General features: G+C 19.0%; 4 protein-coding genes across 4 annotated transcripts; 1 reads left to right on the top strand and 3 right to left on the bottom strand.

The window, feature by feature from the left end:
• Nucleotides 1-1,273: 1,273 nt before the first annotated feature.
• PF3D7_1439400 (cytochrome b-c1 complex subunit Rieske, putative) lies at nucleotides 1,274-2,341 on the top strand (the record flags this gene model as incomplete). The annotated part of the gene is made up of 1 exon (XM_001348511.1): nucleotides 1,274-2,341. The coding sequence occupies one exon, from the start codon at nucleotides 1,274-1,276 to the stop codon at nucleotides 2,339-2,341; it is 1,068 nt and encodes a 355-aa protein (XP_001348547.1).
• An 871-nt stretch (nucleotides 2,342-3,212) lies between these two features.
• PF3D7_1439300 (Sad1/UNC domain-containing protein, putative) lies at nucleotides 3,213-8,769 on the bottom strand (the record flags this gene model as incomplete). The annotated part of the gene is made up of 2 exons (XM_001348510.2): nucleotides 3,213-8,503; nucleotides 8,649-8,769. 2 exons carry the CDS (start codon nucleotides 8,767-8,769, stop codon nucleotides 3,213-3,215), a joined length of 5,412 nt encoding a protein of 1,803 aa, XP_001348546.2.
• Nucleotides 8,770-10,142: 1,373 nt separating this feature from the next.
• On the bottom strand, nucleotides 10,143-14,322 carry PF3D7_1439200 (conserved Plasmodium protein, unknown function; the record flags this gene model as incomplete). Its single annotated transcript, XM_001348509.1, has 5 exons — nucleotides 10,143-10,303; nucleotides 10,385-10,502; nucleotides 10,625-12,474; nucleotides 12,621-13,073; nucleotides 13,224-14,322. 5 exons carry the CDS (start codon nucleotides 14,320-14,322, stop codon nucleotides 10,143-10,145), a joined length of 3,681 nt encoding a protein of 1,226 aa, XP_001348545.1.
• Nucleotides 14,323-14,416: 94 nt separating this feature from the next.
• Nucleotides 14,417-22,524, bottom strand: PF3D7_1439100 (DEAD/DEAH box helicase, putative; the record flags this gene model as incomplete). Its single annotated transcript, XM_001348508.1, has 5 exons — nucleotides 14,417-14,443; nucleotides 14,615-14,693; nucleotides 14,858-14,953; nucleotides 15,109-18,139; nucleotides 18,339-22,524. 5 exons carry the CDS (start codon nucleotides 22,522-22,524, stop codon nucleotides 14,417-14,419), a joined length of 7,419 nt encoding a protein of 2,472 aa, XP_001348544.1.
• Between the last annotated feature and the right edge of the window lie 543 nt (nucleotides 22,525-23,067).

The raw sequence follows: 23,067 nt of genomic DNA, 5'->3' as shown, positions 1-23,067 counted from the left end.
AAAAAGTAGTACATAATATGTTCCTCCTCTTTTTGTTGAAGCCCATGTAATAATTTTCTTTATATAAAACACTTACAATAAATAATATGATGATCTCTTTGTTATATTATTATTTGTTTATAATATCTACATCATATTTTCTTTATATTTCAAAATAAAACTTACATTTTTATATATTAATAATGTGTAATGAACATACCTAAAGCATTTTTAATCTAAAAGAATAACGATGGATTAATATAAATTCTGTTCACTTTTATTTATTATTTTATTTTAATTTATTTTTTTAATAACGTAAACGTTTTTGCGTTATTCAAAAATATAATATCAAAGCTACAAATATAATTTGTATAATATTATATTAATGTATATATTTTATTATTTTAATTTCATTGTTTTGTATTATATATATATGTATTATATATATGTATTTTTTATTTTTTTTTAATATACATTTAATACAACGTATAATATATGTGTATACGACTATAAAATATTTTAGATACATTTTCAAGGAAAATTATTCTTTTATTAAATATAATATATATATATATATATATATATATATATGATATGTATTTCTTTAATTTTTTTTTTTTTTTTTTTCTGAAAATTAATGCAATTAATACCATTTTCATTTGACATAATAAATAAATAATGTACATATGAAAGAATAAATTAAAACATATAATTATTGATATATATATATATATATAATAAAATAACACAATGATAATATACACATAATATATTACATAAAATATTTTTTATTAAAAATATATATATATATATATTGTGTATATAATAAAATAAAGAAAAAATGATATGATTTAATTGTGCTATTTTTTTGTTAAAAAGTTCAAGACTTTTAATATAAAAAAAAAAATTAATTTTTTTATCTTTTCATATTATAATGTTTTTATAATCTTATTTTATTATATATATATATATTATTTTTTTTTGGTAATAATTTCCAACTTGGGATAAATCACAAAACGGGAAAAAATATATAGATATATATATATATATATATATATATTTATTTATATGTTTTTTTTTTAATTATGACAAATGTCTAGGTAATATACATATTTTTGTGATACAATTTTTGATAGTAAGATATTAAGGATATAATATATATATATATATTAATATTTATATGTATTATATTATTTTTTTCTTCACTCTGAAATAAAATAAATAAATATATATATATATATATATATATATATATTTATATTTATATTTATTTATTTATTTATTTACATATATAATGAATAATATTAAATATGTGGAACTTTTTTACAAATGCAAAATATTTCGAAAAAATGGATTGAATAGAATAATTAGAAGAAATGGTGGTACATTTAATCATAACATAAAAGAAAATGAACGTATTCCTCCTGCATCTGAAGATCCAAGTTATAAAAATTTATTTGATCATGCAGAAGATATAAAATTATGGGAAATTGAAGAAAAACAAAATGTGTCTCATAAAAAAGTTGAAGATTTATCAGAATTAGTTGAACCGTCAAATCATCCACATCAATATGAAGGTATTTTTGCAAGAACAAGATATGCTCATTATAATCAAACAGCTGAGCCTGTATTTCCAAGAAAACCGGATCTAGAGAAAGGTGAATTGGCTAGCGGAGCAAATGTAACAAGAACTGATGTCTGGCATAATCCTAAAGAACCAGCTATTGTATCAATTGGAAAATTTGAACCAAGGAATTTTAGACCTGCTGGTTATGCAGAAAACTGTCCTAATCCTGAAAGTATTAATTCAGATCATCATCCTGATTTTCGAGAATATAGATTAAGAAGTGGAAATGAAGACAGAAGATCTTTCATGTATTTTATCAGTGCATCCTATTTTTTTATTATGTCATCCATTATGAGATCTGCTATATGTAAATCTGTTCATTTTTTTTGGATTTCAAAAGATCTAGTTGCTGGAGGTACCACAGAATTAGATATGAGAACAGTAAATCCGGGAGAACACGTTGTTATTAAATGGAGAGGTAAACCTGTATTCGTTAAACATAGAACACCTGAAGATATACAAAGAGCAAAAGAAGATGATAAATTAATTCAAACCATGAGAGATCCGCAATTAGATTCAGATCGTACCATTAAACCAGAATGGCTAGTCAATATAGGAATATGTACGCACCTAGGTTGTGTTCCAGCTCAAGGTGGTAATTATAGTGGATATTTTTGCCCTTGTCACGGTTCCCATTATGATAATTCAGGAAGAATCAGACAAGGACCTGCACCTTCCAATTTAGAAGTGCCTCCTTATGAATTTGTTGATGAAAATACGATAAAAATTGGATAAACTATTTTTAAATAAAACACCAACAAGAATATGTATAAATATAAATATATATATATATATGTATATATGTATATATTTATTTTATTTTTTATTTTTATTTATTTTTTTTTTTAAATGTTGTACATTATATTTGTGTATATTTATGCGGCTTTCAAAATTTTAACAACAAAAAAATAAAAAAAATTATATATATATATATATATTTATATATATATTCATTTATTTATTATTTTTTTTTTTTTTTTTTTCGCATAAGCACATATTTATACAACTAAATATTTATATTACGTAAAAATAAAAATTTGTTATAGGTATATATATTTATATGTGTCTATAAGAATATTATTACAAAAAGTATAATTTTTTTTTAATAATTTTATATACATATACTTAATAGTAATATGAATCTAAAATTTTTATTTCTTTCAAATAATAATATTTAATAACTGTTGTGAAAAGTTTCTAACAGCTTTATTTAAAAAATTAAACAAATAAAAAAAAAATTAATAAAAAATATATAGAAATTATAAAAAATACAGAAAATATAGAAAATGTTATAAAAAAAAACATGAATTTTTCTTTATGAAAATGGATTGTAGACATTTGTATATATTATTATTATATGCCTACATCTCCTTAAAAAAAAATATAAAAAATGAGAGAAGGGAAAGAAAAAATGTATTAAAACAAATAAAAATATAAATATAAATATATATATATATATATATATATATATTGTATAAAAGGGTTATCCATATATTCATTATAAAATCATATATAACAAATACGATAATCAAATATTATAAAAAAAAAAAAAAAAAAAAATTTAAATATATATATATATATATATATTTTTTTTTTTTTTTTTTTTTCATTTATTATGACAAGTACACGTTTTCACGTATGCATTTAATTTGTTTGATAAGTGCTTGTAGAACATGAAACATAAAAAATTATTAACTATAAAAATGATAAAAAGGATATAAAAAAATATTACATAAAAATTGTTAGTAAAAATCTGGTACCAATTTTCATAATGATAATTACTATTATTATTATTGATATTATTCATGACATTATTTGTATTGTTCATATTATTATTAGTAGTATGATTATCCTTTGGGCTGTAATTCATAAAAGTATGGGGATTTATATTATATGACAAACCATTTATGATATATCTTTTAAAAATATTTTTCCAATATTTGAATTTGTATATTAAGAATTTTACAACCTTTAAATTTACTATAAAATTGAATATGTTCAAATAAACTGTTTGAAGACGATCAACTTGTGAATTATAATATATGAGTGGTGTTTTAAAAATATCATTATGACAATGGTTTTCATAATATAAAAAATTGAATAAACTTTTTTTTTTTTCTTTTATAATAAAATCTGTATTTTTTTGATGATATCCATTTTTGTTATGCAATAAAATATTTTGATCATCATCACACATGGGATAATTTCCAGGTCTAATTTTTTCAAATAGATATTTTCGTTCAAATTCATCATATAAGAAATTTTGTAAATATTTACATAGATATTTTAATGAATCCATATTTTTGCTTTTATCATTAATTTGTTCTAAGCATATTTCTTTTAATATTTTATAGAATGTGTCTGAATTTTTCTTATTCATATTTAAATCTTTCATATGTTTTTCATTAATCATAATATATTTTAATAATAGACTTATAGTATTTTGTAATATTTTAAAATTTGATAACATATGATATATAATTTTTGTTTTATTATTTGTTATTTTTATAATATCTCTTAATTTAGTTAGAAGATAATTATTTTTAGTTTCGATAGTTTTTATTTTATCAACTAACGTTAATAATGCATGTCCTCTTGTATTTTTTGATTTCTCTTCAATTTTTTCTTCTCTTATACAATTTTCTTCATTTGGAAAATTTAAATTTTCATCAATAATTTTATTATCAAATTCTTCTATAAAATTAATTTTTTTTGTTTTTTTTATTTGTTCTTTTCTCTTTTGATTCACTTTGATATTTTCATTTCTTTCCTTTTTTCCTGTTATTACAGAAATATTTTTACTAGTTTGTTTATTTCTTTTATATGTATTCTTATGATTATTTTCAACATTTTTATCATCATCTCTATATTTATTAGAAACATTATCATCATATTCACTGATAATATCATATACATCATGGATAAGTTTATTATTCGATTCTTCATTTTTCTTAATTTCATTCAAAATTTTTATACTACTACTATCATGACTATCCTTATCTTCATCATATATTATATTTTCCTTAATCTTGTTCTTCATACATTTATCATATTTGGAATCTTTTTTTTCAAACTTATCAATATAATAATTGGAATATATGATATTCTCCATATCTCCTATGGTTAAACATACATTTTCTAAGAAGTTTTTTTTGGGGTTTATAATTATTCTATTGGTAAGATAATAATTCAAATTTGAGTTCTTATTATCATTATCATATTGATAATGGTCCCTATAAAGAACATTATTATTATAAAAATTATTATTACCAATGTTATCATTATCATTTTCATTCTCATTATCATCATCATCGTCATAGTAAAAATACTCATCATTATAACTATCATTATTATATAAATAATTTGGTATCATATTCATTTTTCTGTAAGCATTTATTTTTTCTTTTTCATCAACACCTTCATTATCATAAAAATATTTTTCATTTTTATATATATCCTCTTTATTTATATCAACCTTCCAATTTTTTTCTTTTCTATTCAATAACAGAAATATCATGTTTGTTATATACCATGTTATATAATTAGTTAAATAATATTCCTTATTTTTTGAAAAGAAATATATATCGGATAAGGACATATAATTTTTATTATTTGCAGTTTTTATATAATAAGACATTTCAATATTGTTCAAATACTTATGGAATGGATGAAGTTTTGATTTTTCCATATAATAATGAAGATATAATATAATGTAATTTTTATTCATATTAATATATCCTCTTTTATTATTATGTCTATTATGTTTTTTATTTCTTTTTTTTAAAAAGAGAGAACTAAAATTCTTCTTCAAAAAACAATTTTGTTTAATATAACTTGTTACCAATTTTTCCAAAAATATATATAAATTCTTTTTTTTTTTTTTTTTTATTATTATTATTCTCTTTATATTATTAAAAATGTAATTAAATAAAATATCCAAACAATCATTCATTTGAAATATCATGTCATTTTTGTTATAAATCCAAAAATTTAAGAAATAAATATATGGTAACTTTCTAAATACGAATTTGTGAAAAAATAATATAATTCTATTAAATATATTTTCTCTCATTTTTATTTGTTGTTTTTTTATTTTTTGAATTTCATTTTTTTTTTTTATATTATTATGTAATATAGGAATATAATTTAATTTGTTTCTCTTTTGTAAATATTTATATATATCATTTATTAATTTATCTCTTCGACAAGTATTAGAACTATTATTATCATTATTATTATATTCGTTATTAAAAATATGATGATGAGCTCCTACAAAAACTCTTTTCTTCTTCAAAATTTTATAACTTTTATATATATCAACACATTTCATTTTGTTATAAAAAGTACTTAAATATTTTCTTTCTAAGTTATATAAAAGTGTAAGATGTTTATTTTTTTTTATCTCTTTTTTGGACCAATTGTTAATTAAATTGGTACAATATTTTATAAATTCAAAATGGTAAATATTATTTGCTTTTAATCTATATATAACATATAAAATCATATAATTTTCATAAGGTTTTCTTTTATACATTTTTTTTTTTTTTTTCTCCCTTTCAATCATATGTACTCTTTCTTTTTCATATTCATAATTCTTATATCTACTATATGGTATAAATTCGTTTATGTCCACATCCGTTGTTGTATATAAAAAATCATTCATATTAATATTATTATGCATATATTTCAATACACCCTTCTTATCATAATAAGAATAATAAGGGAATTTTAAATATATTTTATTTTGAAACTTGTGGGATATAAATATATTTCTAAAGAAATAAAAATGGGGTGACAAGTAAATGTTTTTTAATTTATTGATACCTTTATCGTTATAATAATAATTATCAAATATATATTTTGTTGTAATAAAATGTTTTATATTTGAACGAGATATCCATACTTTGGATAATAATATTTTATTTTCAAATAGACACACTAAATCACCATTACATAATATATTTGAAAAGAACAAAGAATATATTAAATCATGAAGTATTATAATATGATTTTTTTTATAAAATGTATTTAATGGTATATAATCATCATTCATAATAGTATATGTCTTTTTTCGTTTTTTTCTTTCTCCTCTATTAATAATGCTAAAATATGGATTTTTTACGAATTCTTTCTTATTATACATTGTATATAAAAGAGGTATCCATTTTTTCCTTTTTAATAAAAATTGTATACTTGAAAATGGTAACAATTTAATTAGAGCCTCATACTTATTTTGAGTATTCATTATTAAATTATATATATATTTTTTTTGTTCTTCCTGTTTTATATATAATTTTTGATATATGTCGTTATCATAATATTCGGATAATTTCTGTTCATGATTTTCTTTTAAGACTTTAATGAAATTAATAAAATTGATATACTTTTTATTTAAATATTTATATCTAGTAGTTATATAAAATCTGTTCATAAAAAATGATGATTGCATTTTATTTTTTAACATATTAAAATGATATAATTCCTTTTTAATATGTTGATTAAATAAATAATATAATACAATCAATATGTTGTAATAGACATTTTTATGAAATATATGATTATTTTTTTTTTTGTATGTATGTGTAGATTTGTTATTTTTTATATTGATATATATATTTTCATTATGTTGATCATCCATATGATTCTCTCTTTTTATGTTTTCAAAAAATTTATCTCTTTTACTACTTTTATAGGATGAACATTTATTTAAATCTTTTGTATTATCTGTTACAAGTTTTTTTTTTTTTTTTTTTATATAATAATCTCCTTTCATACTGTCTTTATTATTTTTTATTACATACATATCATTTTGTTGATCTACATTACTCTCATCTGTCCTTTGTTGTTCATCATTAAAATAATTTTCTTTAAAAAAAGTATCTTTATCAAATAATTCATAATTCATTAATTCATTTTCTATTAATTCTGTATCCATTAATTCTTTTTCAATCATATCTGTATCAAATAATTTGTTATGTATAAATTCATTTTCTATTAATTTGGTATCTAATAATTCTTTTTCTATTTGTTTTGTATTCATAAGATCTTTATCTATTAATTTGGTATCTAAAGATTTTGCTTGTGTCCTTGTACTTTTTTTTTCTTTTTTTTTTTTTTTTTTCTCATCATTTTTTTTGATATTATCATAATATATATTACTCCCATGAATTTTATCATTATCATCATTTGTACTTGTTTTTGTTTTTGATTTCTTTTCATTACTTGTATTTGATAAAGTGTCATCAAGTGATTCATTATTTTCATATAATTCTTCCAAATTTTCAATAATTTCTTGATCATATAATTGTTCATTGTTTTGATCCATATAATTATCTTGTAAATCTTTTTCAATTTTATTAATATTTTCATCCGAGTATATTTTATCACTTAACATATCAACTCCAGAAGATGCAAATATTTGAAGATGCGTCAAAGTACAATAATAATTGTTTTCTAAATTATGATGAGATAATACATGAAACTTTAAATATTTCACCCAACAATTATCTTCATCGTAATTTTTACAATATTCATATATATTAAATAATTCAAAACTTTTTGTAAAATTTGTTGATATCTTCCCTAATTTTTTCCATTTAGTAGCTGGATATACATCACTACCTAAAATTTCAATGACCTTAAAATTTGATGCATAATGCTCTAAGGATACTAAACCTATTTTTTCTATATGTATAATATCACTAAATGAATATATCCACCATATATCAGAATTACATGGTGTTAACATATAGCTATCATAATCATATTGTTGAATGGATCTAATATTAATTATGCCTTTGCTATATTCTATAATCTTCGTACCTGTGTCAAGCGAGCCAAAATCTATTTTTAATTTAAGGCTCGTTAGGTTGTAGTTCTCTCCCAAAATATACTTTTCTAAAAAATGAAAATCAAAATGAAAATAAAAAAAAAATGAAAATGAAAATGAAAATTTTCTTTAATACATATACATACTTATATTTTTGTGTACATATATATATATATATATATATATATATAATAATGTCGTTTTTATATATACCTGTCGACGAATTTGTATAGTTCGTGTTCAGATCATTCCTGTATATCGTGGCTTTGGGTGTAAAAAAGCTTTTTATAAGAAAGAACAAAAAGTTTACTGAAATTAAAAACCACCATATCATATTTCTTTCCCTTTATTCTTTATTTTATAATAAATTTTTATGGTATATTTTCAGTTTCTTTTATTGTTTATTTGTTTATTTGCTTCTTCTATTTTTTTTTTTTTTTTTTTTTTTTTTTTAATATGATTCATTATAAAGTATTATTATAATACACATTATTAAAACATTATATATTTAATATCATTAACAATGTCCTTTAAATTATTGTATATTCATGATACGTCACGATATATTTATAAAGACTTATAAATAAATAAAAATATAATATATATATATATTATATATATTTATTTATATTTCATAATTTTTGAGCTTTACAAAATCGATATTTTATAAAAGCTTAATACATAAATTACTTCTCTCATAATTATATTTCATTGAAATTTATAATTCTTATATTATCTCTATATTTTTTGTGTGTGATTCATATATATATATATATATATATAATATCTATAATTCCAAAATGTTTCATATATATATTAAATATACATATATATGAGATTATATATACATATACTTTTTCATATATATATAAAAATTATATTTTACATAAACATATAATTAATTAGTCTAATATTTTTTTATAATCTTAATTTCCTTGTCACATTTAATTATAATGTTGCAAAAAATATAAATATAAAAAATATATGGATTTCACATATTTTCTTTTTATATTATATTAATTTTAATTCAAACAAAAAAAAAAAAAAAAAAAAAAATAATAATACATATATATATAATAAATTTATATATAATGTATTCTTTTTAACGTTAAAAAAAATATAAACAAAAATTCATATATATTTAAATAAATAAAAAAAGAAAAAAAAAAAAAACATGAAATTATATATATTTTATATATATGTATATAATATAATATAATAATAGTAATGAGAAAAAAGTACTCTTTTTTTTTTTTTTATAAGGAAAAAAATTCCGATTATTTTATTTTATTTTTTTTGTTGCAAAGGTATATTAAAATAAAGAAAAACAAAAAAAAAAATAAAATAAAATATAAATTAAATAAAAATTATATATCATAAAAATAATAAGAATTTTATATGGTTTTGTTCAACCTATATAATATATAAAATATATATATTATATATATATATATATATATATATATATATAATATATAATAATATATATATATGTATTAATTTTTATTTTTTTAAAATTATATATAATATTATTATATGTTATAAATATATAAATGTTTCATATATTTATTTATTTTTAACCATTTGATTTATTATATACATATATATAATATATATTTATAACATTTCTTAATTTTCTTAATATTTCACAAAAATTATAAAAAAATATATATAGTTTTAATAATATATATAACAACACTTTTTTCATTAATATATATATAACATTGAACCGTATAAATTACTTAATAACTCTATTTTAATTTTTAAGAACTTATTGAAATAATATTTAAAAATATTTTGATATTCCAATTTGTTCTTAAAAAACTTTTTATTCAATTCTTTAATAGGTAAGAGGATGTGATCAAGGTCTTTCCAAAAAAAAAAAAAAAAAAAAAACAATATATATATATTTTTATTTATATATTTATATAATATTTTAAATAATGTACCTGTTGGTATACCACTATTAGGATCAAAAAAATGTAAAGATAAATTTAGCTTCTTCAAATGAAAAACAAAGTATAAAATGTGAAAATCGATTAAGAGGTTTTCCATATATTTTATTATCTAAAAAATGAAAAATAATATATATATATATATATATATATATATATTAATTATGGTTTTATTTTAAAGACACACAAAAAAAAAAAAAAAATTCATTTTATCAATAATACATTTAAACTAACCATATTACGAAATTTTATCAAAATGCCTTGGTTAACTTTAAGTTTTAATAAACAAATATTTATATTGCTAAATATTTTTATCCTTTTATGTTTCCATACAACACATTGAATATATGGGTATAACAACGTTTCAATATTATTATTGGACACATGTTTTAAAAAATGATTTCTCTCGATATTATGAAATGTGATTATATCATTAGTAAAATAATTAAAATATTTGTTGATGTATTCATTATTTATTATAGTCATATTATTAGTTCTATAATATAAGTGTTCCATATTTTTTTGTTTATCATTGTTAAGAAAAAAAGAGTAATTAAAATTTTGTTTTATTAATGTTACATAGCTAAAATTAATAATTTCTGATGACTTATATTTTTTATTTAATAATATCAAATTGTATTGAATACATAACAAGTAATAAATTTTATCTTTTAAAAAATAAGGACTATTAAAAGAAATCTGATTTGAATATATATCATTAATAAGAGAAAACAGCATCAAACTATTACTAATATTATTATCATTATTATTACTACATATATGATTCTTTTTATTATTATGTTTCATATGTTTTATTTTCTTAATTAAATAACATATCTTGGCTATCATTAAATTGATATAGTTATTTCTTAACATAGAATGGTGACCATTCATTTGTTTCTCCCTTTTTTTCTTTTGCATATAATTTTTATAATCAGCATAAAAATTATTCAAAAGAATATCCTCATTCAACATATCCTTAATTATAGATTTTTTTTTCTTTTTTGTTATTTCACTTTTAATATTTTCTATAGACATAAAATTGTTACAAGTTTGTGAAGTATGGGTTTTCTTATATATATCAATAATAAATTCATTATATTTAAAGTTATATAGAAATGAAAAACAGAAATATAAAAATAAATGAGAAATTATTAAATTTTCATAATTTAACATATAAGAAGTATGATTTAAATTACTAATAGAATATGAAAGATCTAATAACAAAATGCTTATTATATTTCTTAAATATATTTTTTCCTTGTCTTTATTCTTATATATCTTTTGTATTAAATTAAAAACATAAATCATTGTTTTTATTATTTGGAATGTAATTTTTAATTTTAAAAGATCACAATTTTCTTTTATATTTTTATAGTATTCATTATTTGAAAAGAATTTTATACTCATATCATTAATTATTTTATTTTGTTCTGAGCAAATAATTTCTCTTACAAATTTTTTTTTTTGAATTCCATTTTTATTTTTTTTTCTTAATACATCCATATATTTTAATAAAATATCTGAAAAACATAAATTAACTATATACACATATTTTCTTTTTTCTGAAATATCATCTAATAGTTTTTCATTTACATTCTTATCATTCATATTAATATTAGCATTATATATAATACGTTTTAAAAGATCAATATTTTGTACTACAAAATTAAATTCATTTTGTGAATCATCCATTATATAACTTAATAATATATTTAATATTTCTTGGCTAATATTTTTATTTTCTATACAATTTTTACATTTTTCTATTTCCATAATTTTTTCGTAAAAGACACTTTCATGTTTTAACAACATAATTAAAATATATATATCCAATAAAAATTTGGACAAATTCAAAGATTCTATATTATTTAAAAAACTATATATTTTATTTTGTCTATATAAAATATTATATAAGCACAAAAATATGTTTATAACATTTTTATAAAATAAATTTAAATTTTTTAAATAATAAGATCTTTTCAATGTTATATATATATTAAGGGGGAAATTATCATTAATTTCTTTATTCTTTAATATTTCCAAATTTAAGGTGTATAAATTATTTTTTATATCTTTGATATCTAAATGGTTAGTGAAAAATAATATAGATATGAATATTATGTATATATTTACAAAAAAAAAAAAAAAAAAAAAAAAAAAAAAAAAAAAAATATATATACATATTATATATATATATATATATATATATATATATATTTTTTATTACTTAAAACATTTGTATGAAGAAGATGTTCCTTTATTACTTCAAAAAAGTGAATATTGTTCATATCCATTTTTATACTTTTATAAATAGAAGTTGGTAAATATTCTTGAACCTTCTCAATAGAAATAAAAAGGCTTTCAACATCTATCCACTTTTCCTTCTTAATTTTAGCATATATTTTTCTTAATATAACCATTACATATATAATATAAAGATATTTGATATAATTTTCAGATTTTATTTCTTCTAATGAATAAAAAATTTTTAATACATCTTCTTCTTTATGTATAATTTCACAATGTTTATGTTGAACATTATATGTTTTAATTTCTTCATTTATTAAGTCTACACATTTGTCACATTCTTCAATACATTTATCTAGGTTGTTTGTTAATAGGTATAATAAGGAAATGTTAGCTGATACTTTAATATGCTCCTCTTTAATTAATTTGTTTCCTGTAATATTAATGAAATAATACAAATAAATAAATATAAATATAAATATATATATATATATATATATATATATATATATATATATATATATATATATATTAATATTTTATAAATGTACATATACATGTCTTATAATATTTATATCCCTACCTTTCGAAATACATTCTGTTATCGATTTTAGTACTTCTAAGGAACTATTAAAATCCAAATTTCTAAAAAACATTTTTTTTGCCTTTTCAATTAGTATAATTAAAAAAAAGTTTTTCGTCGATGAATAATTAGATAAGGATTTTTTTAAATTCCTTGATTCTCTTGCAGGAAGTTCGTTTTTTTTTAATTGTGTAAATTTCAATTCTATAACTTTCTTTTCATTATGATAATTTCCAATAACTGCCTTTTCAGTTTTTATATTATTCTTACAAAATATTAAGTTATTTTTATTTACATCACATTCATTATTATTATGTAAATTATATTCAACATGTTGATTATTATTATTATTTAAAGGTACATTATTTTTATTATTTATATCATCCTTATTGTATTCCTTATGTTTACAATTTTCCTTATTATTAGATATATCTTTTTCATCTTTCCAACCTTCTGTTTTATCATCATATATAAAATCGATGGCCCTCTTTTTAATATTCTCCTTTTGCATTTTAAATTGTTCATATTTTACTTCTTCCAATTTACATTGTATTTTTTGTGCTTCATCTTCTAACTTGTTTAAAAATTCTCTATTCAAACTTTTCTCTTTTTTCATCATTTTTTTCAAATGTTCTAAACTCTCCATCCTTCTTTTATTCATAAATGCTTTAAATATATGTTCTTTTGACATGATATTATTTTTTTCTTCTTTTGTACATTTTAATAAATTCGGACAAATTTCGTTTTTATAAATAACAAATATAGAGAAAAAATGTAAATAACCCCACAATTTCTTTTCTTTTTTTTTTAGATTTAAAATTATGATTTTTTTGTTCTTTCGTATTTTTATATCCCCTTTTTTTATACTTATCCTATCATATAAATCTATATTTATAGCATCATTTTTATCAACTATTTTTATATAAGCTTCTGTTATTAATATGTCTTGGGTATTACCTAATTCAAAATAATCATAATTCTCAACAAAAAAAAAATCACCAGAAGCAAAAAAATTATAAAATAATTTTTTTCCTTCTTCCTTTTCTTTATTTATTGTTATTTCTATTTCTTCAAAATCTTCCTTCCAATTTAATTCCATCTTATTGAAATAAAAAAAAAAAAAAAAAAAAAAAAAAAAAAAATTATATGGAGGAATTCTTTTAAGTTTTTTTTTCGATTTGCTTTTCTTTTTATTATTCAATACAAAGATCTATATGTACCTGAAAATGAGAAAAGTTAAAGAAAATAAATTTTTTTTTAAGTATAATAATATATTATATATAAAAATATGTTTTTATTTAATATTTTGTTCTCTGTGTGTGTGTATGTATTTGTGTGTATCTTATAATTTTATTTTATATATTTTTTTTTTTTTTTTTTTTTTTTCTCACTTCATGCTCTATTCCATAATAAGTATCATTATGAATATATATTACGAAATTATATTTCCCCTTTTCCATATCCTCTAGTCTATTTAATATAATAATAAAAAAAAAAAAAAAAAAAAAAAATTAATATGCATAAAAGAAATATTTATTATTATGTGGAAAATAATTATATATATAATTTGTCCCTATAAAATGTAGAACTAGAAAAAATATAATTAAATATATAAATATATATAATTAACTTACGTGAATGAAATGACTGATACTTTTTTTAAGTTGTTATTATTAAATCGTTTAATTGATATAGATTCATCTTGTTCTGTATCATGAAGAATAGCAAACCTACAAAAAATATAATATATGAATTATATGAAGAATGAATGTATATTTAAAAATTAGAATACGCACACACACACAAACATATATACATATATATATATATATATTTTTATTTATTTATTTTTACTATTTAGTTAGTTTTTTTTTTTTTTCCTTACCATTGTACATTCTGAGATGATGCTTCCTTTCCCGTTCTGTTCATGAAATTAAAAAAAAGCTTAATAACTATTTCTTTTGAGTAATAAGAATTAATTTTAAAAGAATATTTATGTTGATTCCTAAAATGTTGAGCGTATGGTATATTTACATACGAATTTGTTGTGTTTCTATTTTTCTCTTCATTTTTATTTTCTTTTTCTTTTTCTTTTTCATTTTCATTTTCTGAATGAATGTCTTTATAAAATAATTTGACATTCATATTAAAGACAGGCAATTGTAAAATAAAATTAATTTGTGTTATATCAAATATATTTAAGGAATACAAATAAGACTTATCAAATTTAATTAATTGATTAATATTATATATATCTAATTGTTTTAATTTATATATTTGATATTCCGTTATATCTTTAATAATATATAACGAATTTGTATTTGGCTTTACTTTTTGATTTATACAATTAAATATTAAAATTAATTTTTTTATATAATTATAATTATGAAATAATAAACAGATATCAATAAAAGCATTAATAACTCTAGCTATTTGATCCATTACTAATTTTAAATCAATATGATAATCAACAGTTTCATATGTACATTCATAAAAACGTGATAATAATAAAAGATACGTTTTTACATTAGGCATATTCATATCTATATCCAAAGGTATTTGATTTCTTAATTTCACATTATATTTATCTTCATTATGTCTTAATGGTATGTCATCAAATTCTTTTGCTTGTACAACTAATTCAAATATGTCGTAAAATTCGAGAGAATCATTTTTTAAAGTGCAAAAATCAGTCTGCATATTATCATTTAATTTATCTATATCACCATTTATATTGTTATTAACAGCATTTGTATTATTATTATTATTATTATTATTACCATTTGTATTATCCATATCATTCATTTTGATAGCCTCAACATTTAAACTATCCACATGATTCTCTTTGTCATCATCACCATTTATACTATCAACATGATCCATTGTATTATCATCAATTTTTGTACTATTCATATTATTCATTTTGTCATTTTTGTGTTTCTTTCCAGCTTGTATAGATGTATAAAAAAAATAAACCGTTTCACATTTAATATAATACATAGATGCTATATGACCTAACGGAGTAGCATAATAATTGAGAACATAATTTTCTTGTACAACTTCTAGACATTTATTTTGAACTAAAAATTTAATACCATTTTCTATTACATCATTCAAATGATCGTATATAATTTTTTTGGCATGTGTTGATAATTTACTATTTTCAAAAAATTGTACATATTGTACTTCTTTTATATAATAAGAAGGGTTGGAAAATAATCTTTTAAAATAATAAGATTTGGTTAAATAATTAAAAATGTCTTCTTTATTATTAATAACATTTGAACATATTTCAGCATTTATATGTTCATTAAAGTTTTCCATAATATTTGATTCAATATTCATAGGATGATATAGAAAATTCTTAATAGCATTTTTACGTTTTTCTTGAACTAATAATATTGCTAAAGCTTTATCATCAAATTGTGGTCTTCCTGCTCTTCCAATCATTTGTAATAAATCAGTATACGGAATATCTTTATATTTTTTTGTTTTTGCATCATAAAACTCATTACCTTTAATTATTACTAAATAAGCTGGTAAGTTAATACCCCATGCTAGGGTTGATGTACATATTAATATTTGTATAATTTTATTTAAGAATAAATATTCCACAATCGTTTTATCATTTTCATTTAAACCTGCATGATGTATACCTATTCCATATTTCAAAATTTCTTTTAAATGTTCATTTTCAATCAAATTTAAATAATTTTGAAATAGTATATTTGCAACATTTTTTCTTTCTTCTTCCGATAATTTACTATTATTAAATAATAAGTTATAATCATAGATTTCATTATCACAAAAATTATTATTATAATAATTATTATGTATTTTATTATCATCTTCATTATTATATTGCTTGTACTCCTTTTTAATTTTATCATTACCTAAAGTCTTTTTTTTCATATATCCAAAAAAGCCTTTATTATTATCATCATTATTGTTACATTGATTTATATTATGTTCATCCGTTACACTACTCTTATGATAATAAGACATATTATTATAAGAAGCAATGTTATCTTTCCTATTAATATTCATTTTATATTCCGTGTATTCAAACGTGTTTATATTTTCTGCTATATTATTATCACCCTCATTCATATCTTTATTATTAATCTTATTTTTTTTATTCTTTTTTTGTGTGTTGAGTAAAAAATCTATGTGATTTTTATCATTTAATAAATTTTCCACATGAAGAAAATTCAAGTTATGGGAACTCAGATTTAGTGATATAATATCATAAGCTGTAAGTCTTGTTTGTCTTCTGGATGAAACGAAAATTAGCACATTTTTTGTTTGAGCATACTGATTTATAGCATCAAAAACATTTTTATTCATAACAGACATTCTATTACAATATGCCTTTTGTGTGAAACCTAAAATATGTGTTTTACAAGGTACTATACGACATGATGAAGGGAAATTAAAAAGATAATTTTCTTTTACATCTAACCATAAAATTAAATCATCAACACTTGTTATAACTGTTGTTAAACCAATTAATCTTATTTTTTTATTTAATTCATTTTGCATATTCTTAAATCTATTAACTAATATTTCAATTACACCTCCACGATTTTCTTGTCCTAATAAATGTATTTCATCAAATATTATTAAATTTATATTTTTAACAAATTTTTTATTTTTCCAATTTCTTGTAATTACATCTAATTTTTCAGGAGTACATATAATTATATTACTCTCAGCAATATTTTCTTTATTCTCATTCTTATCACCTGTTAATTCAATTACATTTTTATTAAATAAACTTTTAAACTTGGATTTCCAGCTTTTATATCTTTCATTTACTATAGCTTTCATTGGGCAAATATAAACTGACTTTTGACCTTCGCACCTTAGTAGGTTTCTTAAAATACACAGTTCACCAATAACTGTTTTTCCACTACCTATTAAACAAAAAGTTATGAATAATGAAATATAAATGAATAAATAAAAATATACATACATATATATATATATTATAATATTCCCTTTTGTTTTTATTTCTTTCTTTCTTTTTATTTATTTATTTATTTATTTTTATTTCTTTTTATTTCTTTCTTTTTATTTCTTTCTTTTTATTTCTTTCTTTTTATTTTATTTTACCCGTTGGGGCACCCAATAATATATTTTCGTCCGTATGAAATGTTGCGTGAAACATCTGCGTTTGAATAGGGTTAAAATATTTAAAGGAAAAAAATTTGATATAGTTTGGAATATTCAATACATTAGTTGACAAAGGTGTCAATGGTAGAATTTCCGAAAATACATTTATTTTCTGATTAATAAATAGATTATTGGTATTAAAAATATGAACAAATGATAAATTACACCAATTCATTGATAAGAACTGAACTGTAATTTGAGGTGGTATTTGATTAGATAATGGGAATTCAAAAGATATGTCATGTATTTTTTTCCTATCTTTTTTATGTATTGAAAACTTTTGGAAATATAGAATATCATTGTTTAATGTATTTAATAGAAAAATATGAAAATTTTCTATTATATCATTCCATTGATCTGACCATATAGTATTTGTTAATTTTACATTTAAATTAATTTTCATTATAGTTTGTGTTATAGGTTGAATATAACCATCAATATCTAAATTTGGTATTATATTTCTATAATATAAAATTTGATTAGTATATATTTCATTTCTCATAAAAAACAATAGTTCCTTTTTACTAAGATGTTCTATTGATTCATAGGTTAAATTTTTCTTTTCTAAGATATTAACTGCTGCTTCTTTTAAATATACAGTATAATTTTGATTTCTTCTATTATTATTACTATAATTATTATATGTATTACTATATTCATTTTCTTCATTTATATCTATTAAATGTACTCCAACATTTCTATCTGATATATTATTTTTTTTATCAGATTCTTCATTATCCTTTTTTATATTTTTTAATCTATCCTTATTTGTAAGAATGGCTTTTTTATTTTTTTCTAACATTTCATTTTTGTAACAGAAATGTCTAAAGATTCCACAATTAATTGGTAACCTTCTTAAAATAGCCACAATAAGATTATGTGTATTCATTATTAAATTAGATATATTCTTTAGAATATTTAAACATATATCATAATATGCATATAATATTCTTATAATATTCTGTACAATGTAATTTATTTCACAAATTATAGAAAAATTATTTATTTGTAATCTTCTTAAATATACTTCAATTAATATACGTAATGTCATATTTTTAGATTCATCATATTCTTCTTTTATATCACATTTATCTTTTAAATAAAGAAAATCTTTCATATCCTCATTTCTAATCTGTATATTTTCAAATTCTTTTGCTTTACTAATTACTTGAATTATTTCTATATAATTATTATTCTGAACATTTTCTGCAAACATTCCAATAGTCTTATAATCTACATAATATTTAGCAGCTATTTGACCATAGAATGTACCAATAAAATCATTTGTTAAAAGTACTCTTCTGACTAGCTTATTTTCACTCAAATTTTGAATTGCTTTCATTATAATGTCTTTTCTTTTATTATATAAATTTAAATCATTATTTATATCGACATCATATAAATAAGGATTCTTTTTCATACGTATAAACAAATAAGTATATTCTAACCATTTTATACCATCTTCAATATTTTTTATGGTTCCTATACTTATTTCTGCATTTAAATGATTTTCTATATTTTTTAAAAAATTAGATTCAATAACAGTATTATTTGTTAATAATTTTATATATTTATATAACTTGGTTCTTTCTGTTATTAAAATAGCATGCCCATGACTTTCATATTGGGGTCTACCACATCTACCAAATATTTGATTTATATCTAATATATCCATATCTTCTAATTTACCACTTTCCGATGAAAAATAATTAGTTCCTTTAATTATTACAGTATGTACAGGTAGATTAACACCCCATGCAAGTGTTGAAGTACAACATAATACATTAAAGACTTTTTTCTTAAATAAACTTTCTACTAATATCTTATCTGATCTACTCATACCAGCATGATGTATAGTACATCCATATTCATAAAATTGTTTAATATAGAGATTATTTGATTTCTTAATCTTCTTTTTAATATCATTATCTGTATAAACATTATTTACAAAATATTCTATTTCATTATTTTTTAATGCATGATTAATTAAAAATTCAATGGTTTTATTTGTCTCATTTCTAGAACATACAAATATAATACATTGTTTATCTTTTTTAAGACTATTTATTATTTCATTATATGTATATATATTTTTAGCAATATATAATTTATTATTATTTTCTTCATGTATCCCATATAATGTTTTATCTAATTGAATTGATCGATATTTTTCGTTAAAATAATAACACATATCATTTTCAACTTTTAAAAAGTCACGTACATCCTTATAATTAGGTAACGTAGCTGACATGGCCATTATTCTTCTAATCGATTGTGAAGTTTCTGAATATTGTAAAAATCGAGAAACAATAGTTTCGATAACATCACCTCTATCTGTATTTAATAAATGTACTTCATCTAATATTAAACATTTTATATATTTAATTAAGGATTCATCAGATACCGTTGTGGAATAACTACTATTTCGTAAAAGTATATCTAGTTTCTCTGGTACAGTTACTATTATATGTACTTGTTCAAGTTCTTTTGAGCTTAAACTATATTCTTTTGTATATTCACATACATTCAAATTAAATATTTTTAATTTTTTTCTGAACAAATTGGTTATTTCAAAAACTAGTGATTTCATAGGTGCAATATAAATTATTTTAAATTCTTTAGAATTTATATATCCACAGTAATTTTCACCATCACCATCAACATCATCATCATAATCATCAAAATTATTATCATCATCAAAATTTTTGTCACCATTGTCACTTAAATGGATAATATCACCCTCATCTTCACCCTCACTATTAATATTAATATTATTATTATCATCATTATCACTATTATTATTATTATTATTATCAACGTAATTATTTGGTTCATTATACCCATAACTCTTTAGTTCATCCCTAGTCCTTTCATTGTCATCATTTCTTTTTTTAATATCCTCATCACATGATAATAGTCCATTTTTTATCAAATACGATTTAACAATTTTTTCCAACTTAATTTTATTTTGTTCACAGAATAAAATAATTTGCTGTAAAATAACTAATAAGGCTATATTTGTTTTTCCACAACCCGTAGGTGCACATACTAACAAATTTTTATTACTTCTGAAAGCTGAATTAAATACTTTCGATTGCACATAATTGAAATATTCAAAATCGAATATATATTTATGCCAAAACGGTAAAACATTTACTGAAACCAATTCCTTTTTATGAAATTGTAAATTTTCCAATCTACTAATTTTAACCTTTGTAATATTGTCTGTATATGAATAAATAGTATTTTTGGGTACATGTATTTCTTCTAATTTATCTTGATCATTTGGTATATAAATTTTTTTCATCTGGTTATATGAATCATCTGTTAACAAATATAAGAAATGATCAATTATTTTTTCTATGTTTTCTTTTTTATATAAAATTTGTTGATTTTTTATTTTCTTAGAACTTTTATTAGTAATAAAAAAATTAGATACTAACGTATTTTCTTTTATAACTATTTGTTTACTTAATAATTTGATATCTTTTTCTATTTGTTCTTTATTTTTTATAATTTGTATTATAAAATCTAAAAAACGATCTCCTAATAAATCTACTAAACTATTTTCTAAATTCTCTCTTGTTAAAGTTATATATATTATTTCAATTAGTAATTCATTTATTTCATTTATATAAATTTTCTTCATAGTATTATTCTTATTAATAATAATATAACCCTCGTTATAATTAGAATGGTTTATAATACTATTATCTTTATTATTAATATCAGTGATCTCATTTTTACTGCTTAATATATTATAACATGTATTATAAACATACATTAAACCAGATTCTTCATTTTCTTCATTCTCTAGTACTTTTCCATCCACATATTCCTTTAATATATTATCATTCCATCGGTTTTCTCTCAACAACTTTTTTAAATATTTTTTCTCTTCTATTAAGATATTCTCGAAATTCTGATAGAATTTGTCATCATCATTAATATGATCATCTACATTAATATCACATATATCATTAACATCGTTAATATCTTTATACTTTTTAAAAAAGGCATTTCTTTTTATATAATTAATTGCATCGTCAATATTCCATTCATTATTTTTATCAGAATAATCTTGATATGAATTTATTTTAAACTTTTCATTTATTCTTTCCTTCATGTCTCATTTTTTATATATTACCATATACAGTACTAATTATCTTTACACATAAGTTGTGTATGTATTTATTAATATTAAATTAATTTTTTATTCTTTCCTTTTTTTTTTTTTTGTTTTTTTTTTTTTTTCTTTGTCTCTATATGGACTTGTAACAAATGCCAAGACATTATATTTTTTCCTATCAAAAAAATATATGACAAAACTGTAATTATGCGTTTATATGAAAATATACATATATATATATATATATATATATGATTATTTTGTAGTTATATTAAGGGTGCTTAATTAGATTAAACAAATATACATAATGTTTATAAAATAATTTTATATCACATTTATATATTACAAAAGAATAAAAATTCAAGCCTTCTATAAATATAAATAAACAAAAAAATAAACATATATATATATATATATATATTTTAAATATATATTTGTTTTTTATTTATTTGCAATAATGTAACATTAATCCTTTATAATTTTACATTATCACAAAAAATATCTTTTTGCTTAAATTTAAAAAGCAATCATTTTTTCTCA

The sequence above is a fragment of the Plasmodium falciparum genome (genome assembly GCF_000002765.6).
Source record: "Plasmodium falciparum 3D7 genome assembly, chromosome: 14".
Taxonomy (NCBI): domain Eukaryota; phylum Apicomplexa; class Aconoidasida; order Haemosporida; family Plasmodiidae; genus Plasmodium; species Plasmodium falciparum.
Note: the sequence above shows the minus strand (reverse complement) of the source record. Positions and strands in the feature narration are given on the sequence as shown.